Consider the following 19,054-nt stretch of genomic DNA (forward strand, 5'->3'; position numbering starts at 1 on the left):
CAGTAAGGGTACATGGAGAGCCAAATTAAAAGTTAATTGGAAATTAAATAATATCATACTCCAAAATCGGTTAGTTAGAGAAGAAATCATAGAAACAATTAATAATTTTGTTGAGGAAAATGACAATGGCGAGACATCCTTTCAAACCTTATGGGATGCAGCCAAGGCAGTACTTAGAGGAAAATTCATATCCCTGAGTGCATATATTAACAAATTAGGGAGGACAGAGATCAAGGAATTGGAAATGCAAATCAACAAACTTGAGAATGAACAAATTAAAAACTACCAGAAGAAAACTAAACTAGAGATCCTAAAAATTAAGGGAGAAATTAATAAAATCAAAAGTGACAGAACTATTGAGCTAATAAACAAGACTAGAAGCTTGTACTTTGAAAAAACAGACAAAATAGACAAAGTACTGGTCAATCTAATTAAAAAAAGGAAAGAAGAAAGGCAAATTAACAGCATCAAGGATGAAAAGGGGAATCTCACTTCCAATGAAGAGGAAATTAAGGCAATCATTAAAAACTACTTTGCCCAACTATATGGCAAAAATATACCAACCTAGATGATATGGATGAATATTTACAAAAATATAAATTGCTTAGACTAACAGAAGAAGAAATAGATTTCTTAAATAATCCCATATCAGAAAAAGAAATCCAACAGGCCATCAAAGAACTCCCTAAGAAAAAATCCCCAGGGCCTGATGGATTCACCAGTGAATTCTATCAAACATTCAAAGAATAGCTAACTCCAATATCATACAAACTATTTGACATAATAAGCAAAGAGGGAGTTCTACCAAACTCCATTTATGACACAAACATGGTACTAATTCCAAAGCCAGGCAGGTCAAAATCAGAGAAAGAAAATTATAGACCAATCTCCCTAATGAATATAGATCCAAAAAATCTTAAATAGGATACTAGCAAAAAGACTTCAGCAAGTGATCAGAAGGGTCATCCACCATGATCAAGTAGGATTTATACCAGGGATGCAGGGTTTGTTCAACATTAGGAAAACTATCCACATAATTGACCACATCAACAAGCAAACCAACAAGAACCACATGATTATCTCAATAGATGCAGAAAAAGCCTTTGATAAAATACAACACGCATTCCTACTAAAAACACTAGAAAGCATAGGAATAAAAGGGTCGTTCCTAAAAATAATAAACAGTATATATCTAAAACCATCAACTAATATCATCTGCAATGGGGATAAATTAAATCTATTCCCATTAAGATCAGGAGTGAAACAAGGATGCCTATTATCACCTCTATTATTTGACATTGTATTAGAAACACTAGCAGTAGCAATTAGAGAAGAAAAAGAAATTGAAGGCATTAAAATAGGCAAGGAGGAGACCAAGCTATCACTCTTTGCAGATGATATGATGACCTACTTAAAGAAGCCTAGAGATTCAACCAAAAAGCTAATCGAAATAATCAACAACTTTAGCAAAGTTGCAGGATACAAAATAAACCCACATAAGTCATCAGCATTTCTATATAATTCCAACACAGCTCAGCAGCAAGAACTAGAAAGAGAAATCCCATTCAAAATTACCTTAGACAAAATAAAATACTTAGGAATCTATCTCCTGAGACAAACACAGGAACTATATGAACACAACTACAAAACACTTTTCACACAACTAAAACTAGACTTGAACAATTGGAAGAACATTAACTGCTCATGGGTAGGACGAGCCAATATAATAAAAATGACCATCCTACCCAAACTCATCTATCTATTTAGTGCCATACCCATGGAACTTCCAATAATTTTTTTTACTGATTTAGAAAAAACCATAACAAAGTTCATTTGGAAGAACAAAAGATCAAGGATATCCAGGGAAATAATGAAAAAAAAAATACAAAGAAAGGGGGTCTTGCAGTCCCAGATCTCAGACTATATTATAAAGCAGCGGTCATCAAAACAATCTGATACTGGCTAAGTGACAGAAAGGAGGATCCGTGGAATAGACTGGGGGCAAGCAACCTCAGCAAGACAGTATATGACAAACCCAAAGATCCCAGCTTTTGGGACAAAAATCCACTATTTCATAAAAACTGCTGGGAAAATTGGAGGACAGAGTGGGAAAGATTAGGTTTAGATCAACACCAAGATAAATTCAAAATTGGTGAATGACTTGAACATAAAGAAGGAAACTATAAGAAAATTAGACGAACAGAGAATAGCATACATTTCAGACCTTTGGGAAGAGAAAGACTTCAAAACCAAGCAAGACTTAGAAAGAGTTAAAAAATGCAAAATAAATAATCAGGAATACATCAAATTAAAAAGTTTTTATACAAACAAAACCAATGTAACCAAAATCAGAAGGGTAGCAACAAATTGGGAAACAATCTTCATAAAAACCTCTGATAAAGGTTTAATTACTCAAATTTACAAAGAACTAAATCAATTGTACAAAAAATCAAGCCATTCTCCAATTGATAAATGGGCAAGGGACATGAACAGGCAGTTTTCAGCCAAAGAAATCAAAACTATTAATAAGCACATGAAAAAGTGCTCTACATCTCTTATAATCAGAGAGAGGTAAATCAAAACAACTCTGAGGTATCACCTCACACCTAGCAGATTGGCTAACATGACAGCTATGGAAAGTAATGAATGCTGGAGGGGATGTGGCAAAGTGGGGACACTAATTCATTGCTGGTGGAGTTGTGAATTGATCCAGCCATTCTGGAGGGCAATTTGGAACTATGCCCAAAGGGCGATAAAAGACTGTCTGCCCTTTGATCCAGCTATAGCACTACTGGGTTTGTACCCCAAAGAGATAATAAGAAAAAAAAAACTTGTACACGAATATTCATAGCTGCACTCTTTGTTGTGGCCAAAAATTGGAAAATGAGGGGATGCCCATCAATTGGGGAATGGCTGAACAAATTGTGGTATATGTTGGTGATGGAATACTATTGTGCTAAAAGGAATAATAAAGTAGAGGAATTCCATGGAGACTGGAACAACCTCCTGGAAGTGATGCAGAATGAAAGGAGCAGAACCAGGAAATCATTATACACAGAGACTGATACATTGTGGTACAATCGAAGGTGATGGACTTCTCCATTAGTGGCAATGCAATGTCCCTGAACAATCTGCAGGGATCTAAAAAATACTATCCACAAGCAGAGGATAAAGTGGGAGTAAAAACACCGATGAAAAGCAACTGCTTGACTATAGGGTTGGAGGGGATATGACTGAGGAGAGACTCTAAATGAACACTATAATGCATATTCCAACAACAGGGAAATGGGTTCGAGTCAAGAACACATGTGATAACCAGTGGAATCATGCGTCGGCTATGGGAGAGGGAAAGGTGGTGGGAGGGGGGTCGGGGAGGAAAAGAAAATGATCTTTGTTTCCAGTGAATAATGTTTGGAAATGACCAAATAAAATAATGTTTAAAATTAAAAAAATATATTATATTCCTTGTAAATGTGGACATTGTGGTCAGACAAATATCAATTAATTAGGTGAATAACTTCTAAACTAATCTTCTGTCCCCAGCTTCTCCAATATTTCTTCCATACAACTGCTAAAATTGTTTTTCCTAAAACAAAAAATTAATCATGTCATTCCCCTGCCCAACTGTAGTGGTTCTTTTGCTTTTAGAATTCATTCTAAATTCTACTACTGAGCTTTAAAAGTCCTTCACAGTCTGGCTCCAGCCAACCTTTCCAGATTTATTTTGCTCTTTTACACATTCAATGTTCCAGCCAGGCTGACTGGCTTGCTGTTTATTGTTACTGTACATGAATTTTACCTCCCCAAATCCATGCCTATGTCTAAACTATCTAGAATATGTGAAATGCACATCATTCACATGGCTCCCTTTTTAGAATCCCTATCCTGCCATCAAAACTGAGTTTAAGTCCTACCTTAAACTGGAAGCAAAATCCGATTCTCCCAGTCACATGTCTTACTACCTGTATTTATTTCTTTATATATAGTTTATATTTATTATGATATATTTACTTTTATAAATGCATATTGTATTTTCCTGAAAGAATGTTCTTTGGAGGCAAAGGGTTATACTGTGTATTGTCTCCAAGGCAGAAAAGTGGTAAGGGCTAGGCAGTGGGCATTAAGTGATTTGCCCAGGGTCATACATGTAGGAAGTATCTGAGGCCATGTTTGAACCCAGGACCTCCCAGCTCTAGGCCTGGTTCTCAATCCACTAAGTCACCTAGTGCCTCCCTAATTAGAAAACTCAAAAGAAGTACAGTTGATAGAAATTTCTGTCAAGGTGTTCCTAGGAAGTCCTGGACATTTTTAAGAACTTCAGAAATTGATGAAAACTGGATTTACATTATATTTAGTGCCACTTGCTTAAAGTATCATCAGTATAAATCTTATACTCCTCTGCCACAATTATGGTTAGGCTTGACTTATATGGGATAAAGAAGAAAAAAAGGTAGAAAAGAGGAAAAAGAAGGAGTGTTCTAACATAACTGAACAGCTAAAAAAATAGAGGAGCCAAGCTTTAAAAAGCTTAATGGATAGAGGTCAAATTAATGTAATTATATGTGAAGGAAATTAAAGAAATGCTATAGAAGATGGAAGAAAGAAAGTAACAGAATGGAGGGTATCTGAGATCAGACAGTTCCCTAATTTAGGCATGAAATGATACCATTGGCCAAAGCAATTTAGTTGCTGTCCAGAGCAAATGAGAAGGATTCTATTTAGTGGATAAAGAAAAAGGATGATGTTGTTACAATAATTATTTATATACAAGAAAAAGAACCTGTTCTGCTAGAGTCCTTAAACAGTTACAAAAGTAAACATTTAGGACATTCTTTAGCATTGATACTACTTTCTAGAAAGTGAGGATTTCAAAACATCTTGACAGGTGAGCATAGTGGGCTCATATTTTATGTACAAGTTACATCAGAAAATGAATTTCATCACATGATGAAAAAAAAGATATCCACCACAGATTGAAACATGCTATTTTTCACTTTATTTTCACCAGGGATTTTTCTCTAGTGTAAGCACTATGTGTCTTGTTTTATAACATGACAAACATGGAAATATGTATTATATGATAATACATGTATGACTTATATTACCTGTCTTATTGGGGAGGAGAGAGGGATTAGAGAGAGGGAGAGAAAATGGATTGTAAAATGTCAGAAAAGAAATATTAAAAGATGTATTAATATATAAGCAGGGAAAAATTTAAAATTGAAAGGAGATAAACATAGTCATTTTGAGACTGCATATGTAGATGTGACAATCATCTACATAATAGTATAATTAGGGGGCCAACACATCTGAAGTCCTTACCTTGTTGCTAATAAGCTAGATTCACATTGTGCTAGGGAGCTGCTTTCAGAAAAACCAGAATAATGTCTGTGGGATGTATTTGAGTGGACATCTTGCAACTTATTATGCCAGGTCAGGAGGAACTTTTTTTCATTGGCTGTTTAACTAAAGTTTTCATAATCTTTAAAAGGGCCTGAGTCAGCCCTCTGTCTCTCTGTCTCTGTCTCTCTCTTTCAAATACATTTGTATCTGATGTGGTGAGGTCACTCTTTCACTTATGACATCTGGTGAGATAATACCACAATGAAAAAGCCCAGGAGGCTTTCCTCTTCCCTTCGGGCCATATGGTCCCCAAGAAATGAGGCTTGTTTGACTCTTTCAGTCATCATTTCCCATTCTAGGGAGAAAAACCTCCAGCTTTTTCATTCCAGTGACAGATTCTGTTGCAGTATGAAGAACTTAAGCACACACACACACACACACACACACATTTATAGTTCTCATACTGGGAAAAAATGGAAAATAGTTGGACAGAAATTAGGTTTATGACATCTTCTACCATATGTAATAATGAATTAAAAATAGAAAAGAGAGCTGAAACTGAAGTTCATAACATACCCCCTCACACACACACACACACACACACACACATACAATAGAAGAGAACCAAAGACCAGGAATTCAAGCCTTTAAGAATTGAGGAATCCAGGAATCTAAGCAAAGTGTCAGTCAGGCCAGATTCTGAGGAGTCCTTAGGAGCAGAGAGCTAGCATCCAGAATGACCTCTGGCTCAGATGCCCATAGCAATGCCCTCTTTGGAGGTGAACTTGGTGCAATCAATACTGCATAGGAACTGAACTACAGTCTGAACTTAATCAAGAATCTCACTCACATACATCTAGACAGAACTGGTTTAGAGGGAATTATGCCCCTGAAGTTATAGAGGAAATGTTTGAAATTTGTTCGTGTTATATCGTTAAAGGAAATATTCTTTTGTAAAAGCTCCTCATTGTTAAATGGTTAAATATAACTGGAGTGTTGGTCACTGGCTTTCTAAAATAGAGGAGACAGAGTTCCTGGAAGCTTGAACTGTTCACATAGAAAAGAAACACTAGGAAATCTTTCAGGATACCTGAAAACATTAAGGCGGGAGGAGTATGTATATGTATGTGTGTGAATACACTTATGCTACCTGGCATGAAGAGAGTAAAAATCGAAGTATACATGAAAAAAAGATGATAATTGAAACTCCTAGAATGGTTAATATCACTATGAAGGATGGCATATAAAAGAGAATAAAAGATTTCCAAGGACAGATTCTTGAGTAATCCACTCAGAAAGAAGACAATGAGCAAAGGAAACTAAGAAAGAGTGCTTAGAATAGTAGGAGAAGCAAGAGAGCAATGTCACTGAAGGAGAAAGTATTTAGGAAAAGGGCATAATCATCAGAGTGCAATGATGCAGAGAAGCCAAGGAGGATGAAGACTAAGGAAAATCCATTGGATTTGTCAGATAGGAAGTCATTGGTGCCCTGTAAGAGAGCAGTTTAATTATAATAGTGGTGATATGTCAGAGTTCAAGGGTTTTAAGGACTAAATAAGTGGTAAGCATGTAAAGAAAATGAACATAGGCTGTTCTTCCTACAATGATAATATAATACTTTGATCAGCAGAAAGATCAAAGGAGGTAAGTGTGTGTATGTGCGTGTGAGTGTATGTGTATATTTTAGTCCAGCGAGACTGAATATGTTTGTTGGTAGTCTAGAAGAATCCAGAAGAGAAGATTGAAGATGAAGGAGATGAAATTATGAATCAGGAGAAAAAAGTTTCTGATATTCTAAAACAGAATGGAATTTAATCCATTTCTTCCTTCTCTATCAAGAAAAAATTGTCCAACTAGAAAAGTGAAAAACAAAGAACAACTGAAATGAAAGGATATTAAGAAATCACTTGATTTTTTAAATCAACTCAGATCTCCAGCCTCAAACTATTGTTGCTGTATGAAGAACTTACACACACACACACACACACACACACACACACACACACACACACACACACTTATCATTCCCATAGTGGGGTTAAAAATGGAAAGTAGCTAGGCAGAAATTCAATTTAGAACATCTCATACCATATGTAAAAATAAATTAAAAATAGATGTGATCCAAATCTGGAGGTCAAAACATGATAACACACATGCACTCACACACATATATAAAATAGAAGAGAACCAAATCAGATTCCAGATGGCTATGGAGGGAATTATTAAACTAACAAGGGATAGAAGAGATTTAAAAAATACAGAATATATAATATGTTTAAATGAGATTAAAAAGTTTTGCCAAAACAAATCAAAAGTAGCCAAGTAGGGAAGTGAACAACTTGGGGGTGGGGGTAGGGAATGGAAATCTTTGCATTGAGAATGATTGACTAGATACATAGGTAACAACAGAAATATGTAAGAAAAGAAAACATTTTCCAATAGAAGAGTCAAAGGATATTCTTGAAAGAATCATAAACTATTAACAAGAACATGAAATCATTCTCCAAATCATGTGAGAAATAACATCAAAACAATTGCAATATGTCAATGAATTTCCAGAATTTGGAAAAATATGACAAAAGATGGGAATGGTCAATATCAGAGTAAATGTAGAAATACAGGAATTCTAATGTACTATTAGTAGAGCTATGAATTGGTCTGACCACTTTGGAAAGTTTAAATTATGCTAAGAATTTGAATAAAATGTATATACTCTCTGATCCAGAGATGCCTCAAGGAGGTCAATTATTTAAAAAAGTCAGGTCCCATACACATCAAAATATCCAGAGTGAAACTTTTTTTAATAGTATCAAAGAATTAGAGTGGGGTGGGGTGGATAGATGGATAGCAACTGGGGAAGAATTAGATATAATGTGCTATACTAATGCAAAACACCATTACTATAAACATTTGGAGACTTACATGAAATATGCAAAATGAAATAAACCGAACCAAGAAAATGATAAGCATAGTTACTACAACAATATAAATGAAAGGAACAACAATAATCAAAACTGAATCTCATGAAATTATAATGATGAGTTAATTCCCAGAAAAGATAAAAGGACATACCTTTCCACCTTTTTTGTAGAGATATGGTTATAAAACACTGCATATCATGTAAGCATTTTTATGTATTTTCTAAATTTTGTTTCTCCTTTAAAAAAAACAAACTCTTACCTTCTGTCTTAGAACCAATACTGGTTCTACAGAAGAAGAGCAGTAAGGGCTAGGCAATGGATATTAAATGACATGCCCAGAGTCACACAGCTAGAAAGAATTTGAGGCTAGATTTGAACCCAGGACTTGTGTCTAGACCTGGCTCTCAATCCACTGAGACACCTAGTTGTTTCCCCTCTTTTAACAAAACTTCTCATAAAGGTTCAGTTGCTGAGAAGGCACAGGCAGAAATATATAGAAAATAAAAGTTATATATGTAAAAACAAACTATATCAATAAAACAGTTATTCTTTTTAAAAAAGAATTCTTCAGAATGGAATGGGTTACTCTGAAGTATTCAGTACCTTCTCACTAGAATTTAGTCTTTTAGCATTTTTAAGTGTCTACCCTATGTCAGGCTCTGCGCTAAGCATTAAGAAGTGTTCAAACATGGGCAATACTTGTCAAGGATGCTGTAAAAAGTGCCTCTACATAGGTTAGGTAGCTGGACTGGATGACCTTTATGGCTTCTTCAGATTCAAAGCTTTTGTAATTGGGCTGACAGGTACAGAAAGTCAGAACATGGGCTGGCAAAAGGAGTCGATGAGCTACAACTTGTCTGGTTAAAGTCCTAAATCTGAATCCTCAGAAGGTTAGTTTGAGCTGAAGTGCCCTAGAGCCTTGATTAGGCAGCTATCCCCCTTCTGGGAGGAAATAGGAAATCTTGAAGAGCCCTTCACACACACACTGAAATTGTGAGAGGCCAGGAGGCATCACCTCTCAAACAGTGTCTAATTGAAGTCCTGCCCACACGAGGCACCTCCACTAAGTCTCTAAATCTCCAGGTCTGCACTTACTAATGTAGTAAAAATAATAAAACAACCCCATATATCACAGCTCTATTACTGACTGCATGAAGTAGGGTGTGGAATGTGGAGAAAATGACAAAGGGGGTTTATTTCAGGCTTTTAAGATCGTAGCCTGTGCCAGATGCAACCAGTTCTGGGAACAATGTCGGGCAGGGGGGTTGAGTGGGGTGGTTACTTGGCAGGCTCAATTGTAGGTGTCCTATGGTTTCATCAAACAGGCCTGAGGACTCCCACTGAGGCCTGGAGAAGTGCCTTCACTCCTGACTTTCCCTGGAAACCCTATGAATTTAGACCCAGGAGATTAAATACACAAAAGCTTAGGTGTACCAGTGTAATCACATTTCAGAAAATTAAGCAAATTTCAGAAAAATAAGCAAGAGAAAGGAAGAATATTCAAGATTATCATTCATATCTTCTACTTATAGGACAAGAAAGATAAAGGGAGATAGTGAGTGACAGCCTAACAGTGGGGAGAGAGAACCAGGGGAGGGGAGAGTCAGAGACAGAGAGAGAAGACAGAAAGATGAGAAGGAGGATGGAGAGAGAGAGAGAGAGAGAGAGAGAGAGAGAGAGAGAGAGAGAGAGAGAGAGAGAGAGAGAGAGAGAGAGAGAGAGAGAGTGTGTGTTAGAGAGAGAAGAGAGAGAGAGAGAGAGAGAGAGAGAGAGAGAGAGAGAGAGAGAGAGAGAGAGAGTGTGTAGAGAGAGAGAGAGAGAGAGAGAGAGAGAGAGAGAGAGAGAGAGAGAAGAGAGAGAGAGAGAGAGAGAGAGAGAGAGAGAGAGAGAGGAGGAGAGAAGAGAGAGAGAGAGAGAGAGAGAGAGAGAGAGAGAAGAGAGAGAGAGAGAGAGTGGAGAGAGGCGAGGGATTTGATTTCTTGAAAGGGGGGTGGGGGAATGGTCCATGTCCCAAACCTGGAAATCATTTTCTATAATTATGTCAAATTTGATGATCTTCAATTGTTCCACCTGAATCTTATGTTTTGGCTAGTCAATGGGTACATTTTTGTTAACAGCATATTAGGATTATTATAATCATATCCACATTCCAATTCAGGATAAAAATATCTTAACTTTGGAGTGTTTTTTTTGTTTGCCTTTATTTTCAAATACATATTTGAATTTGTACTCCCAGAGAAGTAAAAATGTTGAGGACATAAGTATGTAGAAATATTTGCTGACATAATTATGTGGAGCAACATGAAAGCAGAGGTTACCCCCAAGAGCTACATCAGATTCTTTGGAATTTCTGCATGTTTGGGAAGCATACCCTTCCATATGTGTGCACAATTTTACAAAGTAAATTTTACATGGGAAGGACACAATTCCCCCTGCTTAACATTAGTTGTAATTCAACCTCTTTTTCAGAATCCCAGAGAAACTGAGGCTCTTCATATAGTGGCATACGGCTGGCCACACACTGGTTTTTTGGTCATACATAATGTGATTCTGAAATAAAAGTGACAAACAATTTTTTAACACTGCATATGTTCAAAGCTCTCTGCCAAGAAGGGGGAGGTGAGGGGAAATCTACTTTGGCACAGCAAGCCAAAGTGCAAGGGTTCCTTTGTGATCCATAATGAGAAAACAAGTGGAGATGTCTCTGACCTTGTCAAATTAGCACTGAAAGAGGCATTCTGAACTTCTCAAAAGACTCAATAGGCATTTCTGCTCTGAATGCCTGGAGGATAATATCTTTTAGGATAGGACCTGATTCTATTTTCACTACTGGAGAATTCTATTCATTTCTTTCAGAATACATTGTGATTTTTTTGGGGGGGGAGGTGGTAGCTGTGTTGGGTGTCAAGAAATAAAGAGGGAGTAGTTGGCTACTTGGGTGGGTTGTGGCAAATTAATGCAATTTTGCTAAACTAAGAACAGTGTGCTCAAATGGATGTTTGTTTCCAATATCATTCCACTTACTAATCTTGAAACTAGGTTTGTCCTCTGCCTGCAAGTCACTAGACCTTCATGCAAATGACAACACAAAATGCTAAGACACAAGAGAACAGCTCCAAATTACTTGGAGTGTAGAATTTCTCATTTGTAGCAAAGCTGTGAGTGTCTGAGATATGTAAGCCTCGCCTCAGAGCTTTAGGTACTTAATATGGAGGCTGCAATATCCAAAATGTTATGTTTCCTCCACCACAGGATGAGGAATGATAGTCACTAACACAGGGAACTCAATATGGCTTATGTGATCATGACATTTTCCATTTCTTGCTACCTGTATAACTTTGAGCAACCATTTCACCTTGGCTAGCTTTAGTTTCCTCATCCATAAAATAAGGAGGTTGGATTAAATGTCTTCTAAGGTCCTTTCTAACACTGATTCTGGGATCCCATTACACTATTTAATCCAGCCTATTTAAGCTAATACTTTATTAGCGATTTGTTTTAAAAGGAGGCTCCTACAATTAAAACTGCTCTAGGGAAGAACAAATAACTAACTAGCTTAGAAAACTTTTCTTCTCTTCTTAAATATCTGGGCTTTGTTTTTCATGCACTGGGCCTGTGCCCAAGTGACCTGCACGTGACTTCATGCATTCATTAAGCCTGTCTAGTCTTGTGCTTACTTATTGCCTTCAAAGATGAATGAAAGGCTGCCCCATTGAAATGCTGCCCCCCTGGGGCACAATAGGGCCTGTCTGAGGATGGGATTTGGAATCTCCTATAGAGTCCTTGAATGGGCAACTATGCTGGGAAATACCACAGCCAACACTCAGCCAGATGCAGCTGGGTCCCACCTCAGGTGTGTGTCTGTGCTTCCAATTTGTATAGCCTCACTGTCCAACAGCTTTAATTAGCAACCTTCAAAGTGTTCGACAAATCAGAATTATTGAACCCCATTCTCCCCGCTGCAGGAGGGGGGAAGCACCCTTCTAAATCATTCTGTAGATTTACAATGGGGGTGGTGCTATCTTTAGAGCCTAGGAGGTAGGGTGGGGTGAAGAAAATTGTAGATTTAAGACTAATTAGAAGGACAGAATTAAATATATATTCACTTACACAAAGAGGCAGCTAAGCTGTGCAGTGGATAAAGTGATGGGTCTGGAATGAGGAAGACATTTTCCTAAGTTCAAATCTGGCCTCAGACACTTACTAGCTGTGTGAATCAGAGCAAGTCAACTAATTCTCTTTGCTTTGGCTCTTCATCTATAAAACTTTTTCAGTATTTTCAACAAGGAAATCCTTCATGGGGTCAGGAAGAGTCAGACATGACCACAACTACTGAACAACAACAATGCATAAGCAAAACCTCAAAAACAACAAATGACAAAGTTCTCTAAATGCTTTTCACACAACAACTTTGTGATATGGATATCAGCACGATTATCCTCATTTTACAGACAAAGAAAGTGAGACACATAGAATTTAAAATGTCTTCTCTGGAGGCATATACTTTCAAGTGTACAGCTGGACCAGAAGTCAGGACTAGAACTTCTGACTATAATAACAGTATTAAGATTTGGAGCAGTAGGCAGTGCAGTTATCAGTCTCTTAAGCTAAAGGTCCTGAATTCTATCCTTGGAAGAAGGATGTGATATACTGGAAGAGGCTTCTGGGGACAAAGAGTCATTTGATCATTTGACATCTTAAAGACTATTGTTAGTCAGAGATCAGTGAAGTAGGACTTTCCTTCATGGAAGAACTCTCCTGTGACAAGATTAAAACTGGGGTTTCTACCTCCAAACCAAACAAATGAGGGATCTCCAAATCCCTCTAAGCTACAAGTCTTGGGACCTCTAGATTCCATGTTGACACATATTTCACTTTAAAAATTTTGTCAGATATTTACTGAATTAGTATTCTCTTATCAGATTTTGTAAAACTCTATAGTTTAACCAAATGAGATATGAGCTCTAGTCTTATATTTTGCATTTATATGGAAATCACAACTACTACAGAAATACAAGATGTTTTAAAGAAATGTTAGATGTTTATAAGAATGTTTTAAAATGTTGAATAAGAAAAAAAGAGGAGGTCCAACAAACTAGACTAGGAAAGATAGCACAATATCAGGCCATTTAGCAGAGAGTAGAGGTCCAGATTTCTTCTTTCACTCAATCTTTGAGGAAAAACACATTGTAAGAAATTAACCCAAGAGGCCAATAGGCAAATGCCAAATTGTTCTCTGGGGTAGTCCAATCCTGAATGCACTAGAAAAAAAACATTGGTTAGGCAGACTTCCAGATCTAAAGGGATACCTCATAGGAGAAGAATGGGGGGAAAGAAAACCTAATTCTACAAGGAAAGATATTTTTAGGTACCATAGAAAATGAAGAATGCATGAAATAGTTCAATGATGATTTAAACTGGCTATACTAACTTCATTACAAATGGGGAGATTTGCTGTTCACTCCTCACTTCCACATCAGCACCTTTCTCTGCTTGCTTTATTGCCTCTTGAATAAAGTTACTTCTTGTGAAAAGTGAAAGTATGAGGAGCAATTCCATATGTGGTAGATTTTGATTGTAGTCTCAGTTATGCTTTGCAACACATTGCTATTCATTGTCTAAATGTGACTGAATATAACTAGGTGACTTGGTAGGTGCTTCTTTCCATTTTTAGAAAATGTCTGGTTTGATATGAAACTTTCGTTGCTGGGGACACAACCTGTAGATGCTGAAGGTTTTGTTTCTGCTCCATGAGTTGCCAGGTTCTGGTTCAAATGAAGCCACAGCACCTGTGACACAAGGATTGAGGCACTACTTGCCACTCTCAATTCCGTGGATTTATGACATTTGCTAAAAAGCTAGAGGTTGAAACTGTGTTTCACTTTTAGGTTTCCTATGGACATTAGAGCTTAGCTGTTGGCTGAGACTTTATACTGTCTTTTAAACTAAGTCTTACCTGTGTGAAAATTATATAAGTCAACCAACCTTCTTGCCTAGTTGTGAAAGACACAGTAAGTCATGATAAGGGAAGAAAACCCGAGACCATGACCATGGAAGACATTGATATCTGCTTATTGAGGCCAGACTTGGATTTAGAAAACAAAGGAGAGACATCTTGAAGTTGCTGCTAAGGGAATCCAGTCCCAGCAAAGTGGGACTGGGCTGAGGAGGGGTAAATTTATACATAATCACTGAGAAACAAAAAAGATCCATCTGGTTGTTTATGATTTCAATCTTGCCAACTAGTTACCCAGCTCCTTTATTCCCCCTCATTGCTCAAATACTTGACCTCTCTGCCTCAATTTCTTCATCTATAAATGAAGGGGTTGCTCAACCTTCAAGTCTCTTCCAATTCTAAATTGAGAATCCCATGGGTAAAAGTGTTATTAAAATTTTTAAAAATTTCAATATCTTGGTCAAAACTGCATCACTTGACCCTAGTTACAGCTCTCTATTTTGCATATAATTAGTAATGCCAGGATGTCCATAGAGATTTATGCTCATTACATATTTTATTATGTCCTTATACCAGTCTAGTGAGATAAGCAAGTAATGTCAATTCCAATCCTATTGTAGAGATGAAGAAAATAAAAATTAAAAAGTTTAAGAGACTTACATTGTCATATAGCTGAGCAGTACAGAACAGAATCTGCTTCCTATGAATCCAAAGTTTTTTTCACAACTCCCTAACAAGCCTGGGTCAAATTATGACTCTATTAATTATAATACAGAAAAATAAAATTAAGTATCATTTCACAGAGATCCAGAACTCAAATGGTATTTTATTAGTGGCATGTCAAGCATAAACAGTCATATGGCAAGAATCACAACAATCTAAGTTAAATGAGACCAAGACATGAATACTAAATTCCTGCTGTGACTGTAGGAAGAGGGATAGTGAAGGAAGAAATTATGCCATATTTATTTATCACTTTTCTCATGAAAATTATTTCTTATAACTCTTATTTATGTGTTTCACAATGACAGTAGGACACAAAAGTGAAAATGACAAGAATTTTGTCATAGACTTTCTTTAACTTACGCTATTACAATCAATGGCTTGAGTGGACAAGGTTTTAGATTGACAAAGCTATATAGTAGGAATGGAAGTTGTCCATGTGAAACACGGTTCTTCTTAAGGCATATCCATTTTTTTGAGGGTGTCAGTGTTGGAACATAGAATTAGAAGTCAAAATTCTTTAAAAAATCTATTTTTGTTGCCTTGATCTATAAATCACACTTCTTATGATCAACTCATTGGGAAAATAATATGGAGTTTATAAAAGCTTATTTGAGTTTATAAAAGCTTACGTCTCCTTTGCAAGGCAAATAACAAAGTCAATGAGAATGGAAAGGAAATTGCTAAAGGAATATCATGGGAATTTCTATTAGTACTGACTTTCTAAACTTCACAGAAAGGCAAAAAAAAAATCTACCAGGGCAATTATTAGTTTGGGTTGTAAATAGGGCCCATGGCTATAGCTTAAACAATGCATATTTTTTTAGCAAAGAAATATCTGTGATTTTCTCAAGGAAGGGAATTCCCAGCATAGGTATTCCTTCTACCAAATTAGATCCCAATTCTTTTGTGATTTATTAGAAATCTAAGAGATTATCTGAAGCACATCAAAGGTTGAGTGAACTGCCCCACGTCACATTTTCACAAGCCTCAATGGCAAAATTGGAACCCTTTTTTTCTGACTCTAAGCTGAGCACCTTACCACCAATAGATGACTTAGTCTTTTTTTTCTCTTGCTGTAGCATCAATATGATGATAAACTTAAACTGATCCCTTAACTTTTACTTGTTTCTCTTCATGAGCCTCAGCAGGTTTTTAAAGTGGCTGGTCCAGGTTAGAATTTCCATCCTTGTCAAAGGAACAAATGTAGCTAAGTGGCCCCCAAGGGAACTGAACTCATGACCTTGGTCTTCTCAGCAATACAGTTTTTTAACAAGGGAGTTAACTAGTGTATCTCCAAAAGTGGACTTAGTATAATTTATTTATTTATTTTAGAAAAAAAACCCTACTAAAATAGCAATTAGAACCCAAATTTGAGTTGTCAGATTTGCCCCTTAAAAAGGAGGAAAGCAGCCAGGAAAGCATAGCCAGATGGCCCTTCCTTCTGCTTGAAATTTCTGGTATTCTTACCTGTTTTAGAGATATGGAAATTGCAGCAATTAAGAGATCACACCACTAGTGCCCCTTTTAACAAAGGAAAGTATCCAGGAACATTCATTCTCAAGAGAGCACTGACAACTAGCTACTCAATCAAGTATTTCAATAAAATACATCTTTTCTCTATGTATTAAGAAATCTATCCATAGTCCCAAATAACCAGGAATACAAACCTGTCATTATGATTACATGATAACCCTAATCAGCTCATAGGTCCAAGAAGGGAAAAAATGTTAAAATAAAAAAGCACTAAATTGCACATCCTTTAAAATCTGCTGGCTATCATAATATGTAAATCGCCAAATGTCTGAAATCTAAGGCAAGGAGTTGCCTCCAGTTATTTTGTCACTTCCTTCCCTTCAGCATTTCTCCAGTCCAACTGCTGAATACATCCTTTAATATTGTTTTAAATTATAAGAATAGAAGGCATGGAGAGTACTCTGTTGAAAGCATTTTGTTTCATAAGGAAAAAAAAAACAACAATAACAGATTAGCTGGAAGAAATCCAAGACTTTTGAAATCTCTCTCTAGGATCTAACAATAAGGAAATAGCTAGTTATAAGTAAAAAAATAAAATAAAAATATGAAACAAGAATATGGGATCTCTGGAAATTAATGAACACAGAGTATACCCTTCCTGAAAAACTATTGGTTGCAAAGTTCTTGTGAATTTTATTTATCACCAAAATATGACAACAACAAATTACTCCATATCTTTATCTCATTCAGATCAAAACCCACCTCATGCTTTCTCTATGCAAACTTCAGCATACAAAAAAACAGATCATAGTACAACTAATCTGGTCCCTCCCAAATACTTTACAATCAAAAGCAATTGGTGCAGTGAACTCAATCTTATGGCAATCCATCATGATCATTCAAGTGGTAGAAGATCTAGACAGTGGACCTGGGAGTTTCTGGCTCATAGGCCTAGCGTAAAAATAATAATCAGCAATATATTTATAGAATCTATTTCATTTCATATTTGTCTATCAAGTATCACAAATGGATTTTTTCCTACCTCATGATGATTCCTATTTAGCCATTCCTTGATGGTGGTTAGGGCTACAGTTGCAGCTGGCTCATTTGGAAATCCTACATGAAGAGCAAAGGTCAGAACAAAATGTAATTAATTCATGATAGAGAACATTTTATTCATATGAATATATCTCCAGTAAAATCAGAACAAATTTATTGAGGACATACTTTGTGAAGGGCATTGTGTGGGGATATAATGCATATGACATGATTGCTACTCTCACAGAGTTTATAATCTAGCTGTGAGACCAAATAAATTATTGTAAACATTTAAAAATTTTTAAAATTTAAATTCCAAACAAAAAAGCAACATAAAACAATGTGAGGAATAAAAGACGAAACGAAGAAGAGAGCAAGAAAAGAATCTAATTGTGTAGAGAATCTAGTGACTGAGAGAATACTCCAAATGAGGGATGGCCTAAAAATCAAGGGTGCCATTTTAATACAGCTTTAGAAGGTTAAAAAATCTAGGTAGTTTATCAGGTATATGTATAAAAGAGGATATCTCTCTAACACTGACTTCCCTCCTGTAATTAAAAGATCAAATGAATCAGGTACCTCTGAAGCTTGTACAAGATGAGGAAGTAAGGATAGATATACTTTTTTCAATACAATACAATACAATATTTATACAAAAGTCATAATGTTGGCCATTTATATTAAAAGGAAGGGCTAGGAAACTTGATTATCCAAGAGCCTTTTCCCCAAACAAAACTTTGGCCAAAACCATGAAATAATCAAAGTCAGGAGCTCAATTTTCGTTCATCAAAGAAGTGGTTTGATCAACTAAGGGGAAATAGGTTCCAAATCCCTAGGTGACCTTCAATTGGCTTAGCTAAGGGTCCAGGTCATTGACTGCCATCCTCTTCCATTTTCATTATTTTTTAGTGGAAGATAATATGATGCTCCAGAAGGCAGAATCAATCTTCTTAATGGATATTGATATCTTTATCTTCTGGTTCTCCTCTTGATAGCAGAACACAAGGTTACACAACTGGAAAACTCAACACCAAAGCATCATGGGGATCCATGGAGGAGTGAAAATGCTGGTAAAAATGGTGGTATAAAATGTCTGAAGGTGACATCTCCATGAATGTGAAGTTTTCTTTCTCTTTCACTGTAATTACTATGTTTCCTAAGGCCCAACATACTAATCTGTTGCTTCTTCCCCACACAAGATTAAATTCTTTGAGGTTTTCATATGCTATATCTCAAGGTTAGACACAAATTAGAAGAGGGGGATGTACTTAGGCTGATAGGTTACTTAGGTTGCATTGTTTTCCTTAATTTGAATTAAATTATCTAGATCTAATATCATTTCCGACTTTCCCTTATGGGAAATCAAACTCAACATCTTTTCCTTTGAGTTGCAGATCATATACAAGGGTGATATGATTAGTTACCCAATCCCTCTACTGATAATAAATACTACAAGATTTCAAAGAAGAAATTGACCAATTCAAGCAAGAGTCATTTGGGAAGACTTCAAACAAAGGGGCACGGTTTGGACTGCACTAGGAAGGATAGAAATAATGTGTATAGGCAGTGAGAATAGCAGATTAAGTTTATATATGTG

The 19,054-nt window shown here is 36.4% G+C and overlaps 1 protein-coding gene across 1 annotated transcript in view; it reads right to left on the minus strand.

Annotated features, from left to right (window-relative positions):
• The window catches only part of MACROD2 (mono-ADP ribosylhydrolase 2), a 2,426,984-nt gene that overhangs the window by 670,655 nt on the left and 1,737,275 nt on the right, over window positions 1-19,054 (minus strand). The window contains exon 8 of the mRNA XM_007476657.3: window positions 17,462-17,535. Coding sequence (XP_007476719.1) covers window positions 17,462-17,535 — 74 coding nt within the window. The remainder of the gene's footprint in view (window positions 1-17,461; window positions 17,536-19,054) is intronic.

This window comes from Monodelphis domestica, chromosome 1 (genome assembly GCF_027887165.1).
Source record: "Monodelphis domestica isolate mMonDom1 chromosome 1, mMonDom1.pri, whole genome shotgun sequence".
NCBI lineage: Eukaryota > Metazoa > Chordata > Mammalia > Didelphimorphia > Didelphidae > Monodelphis > Monodelphis domestica.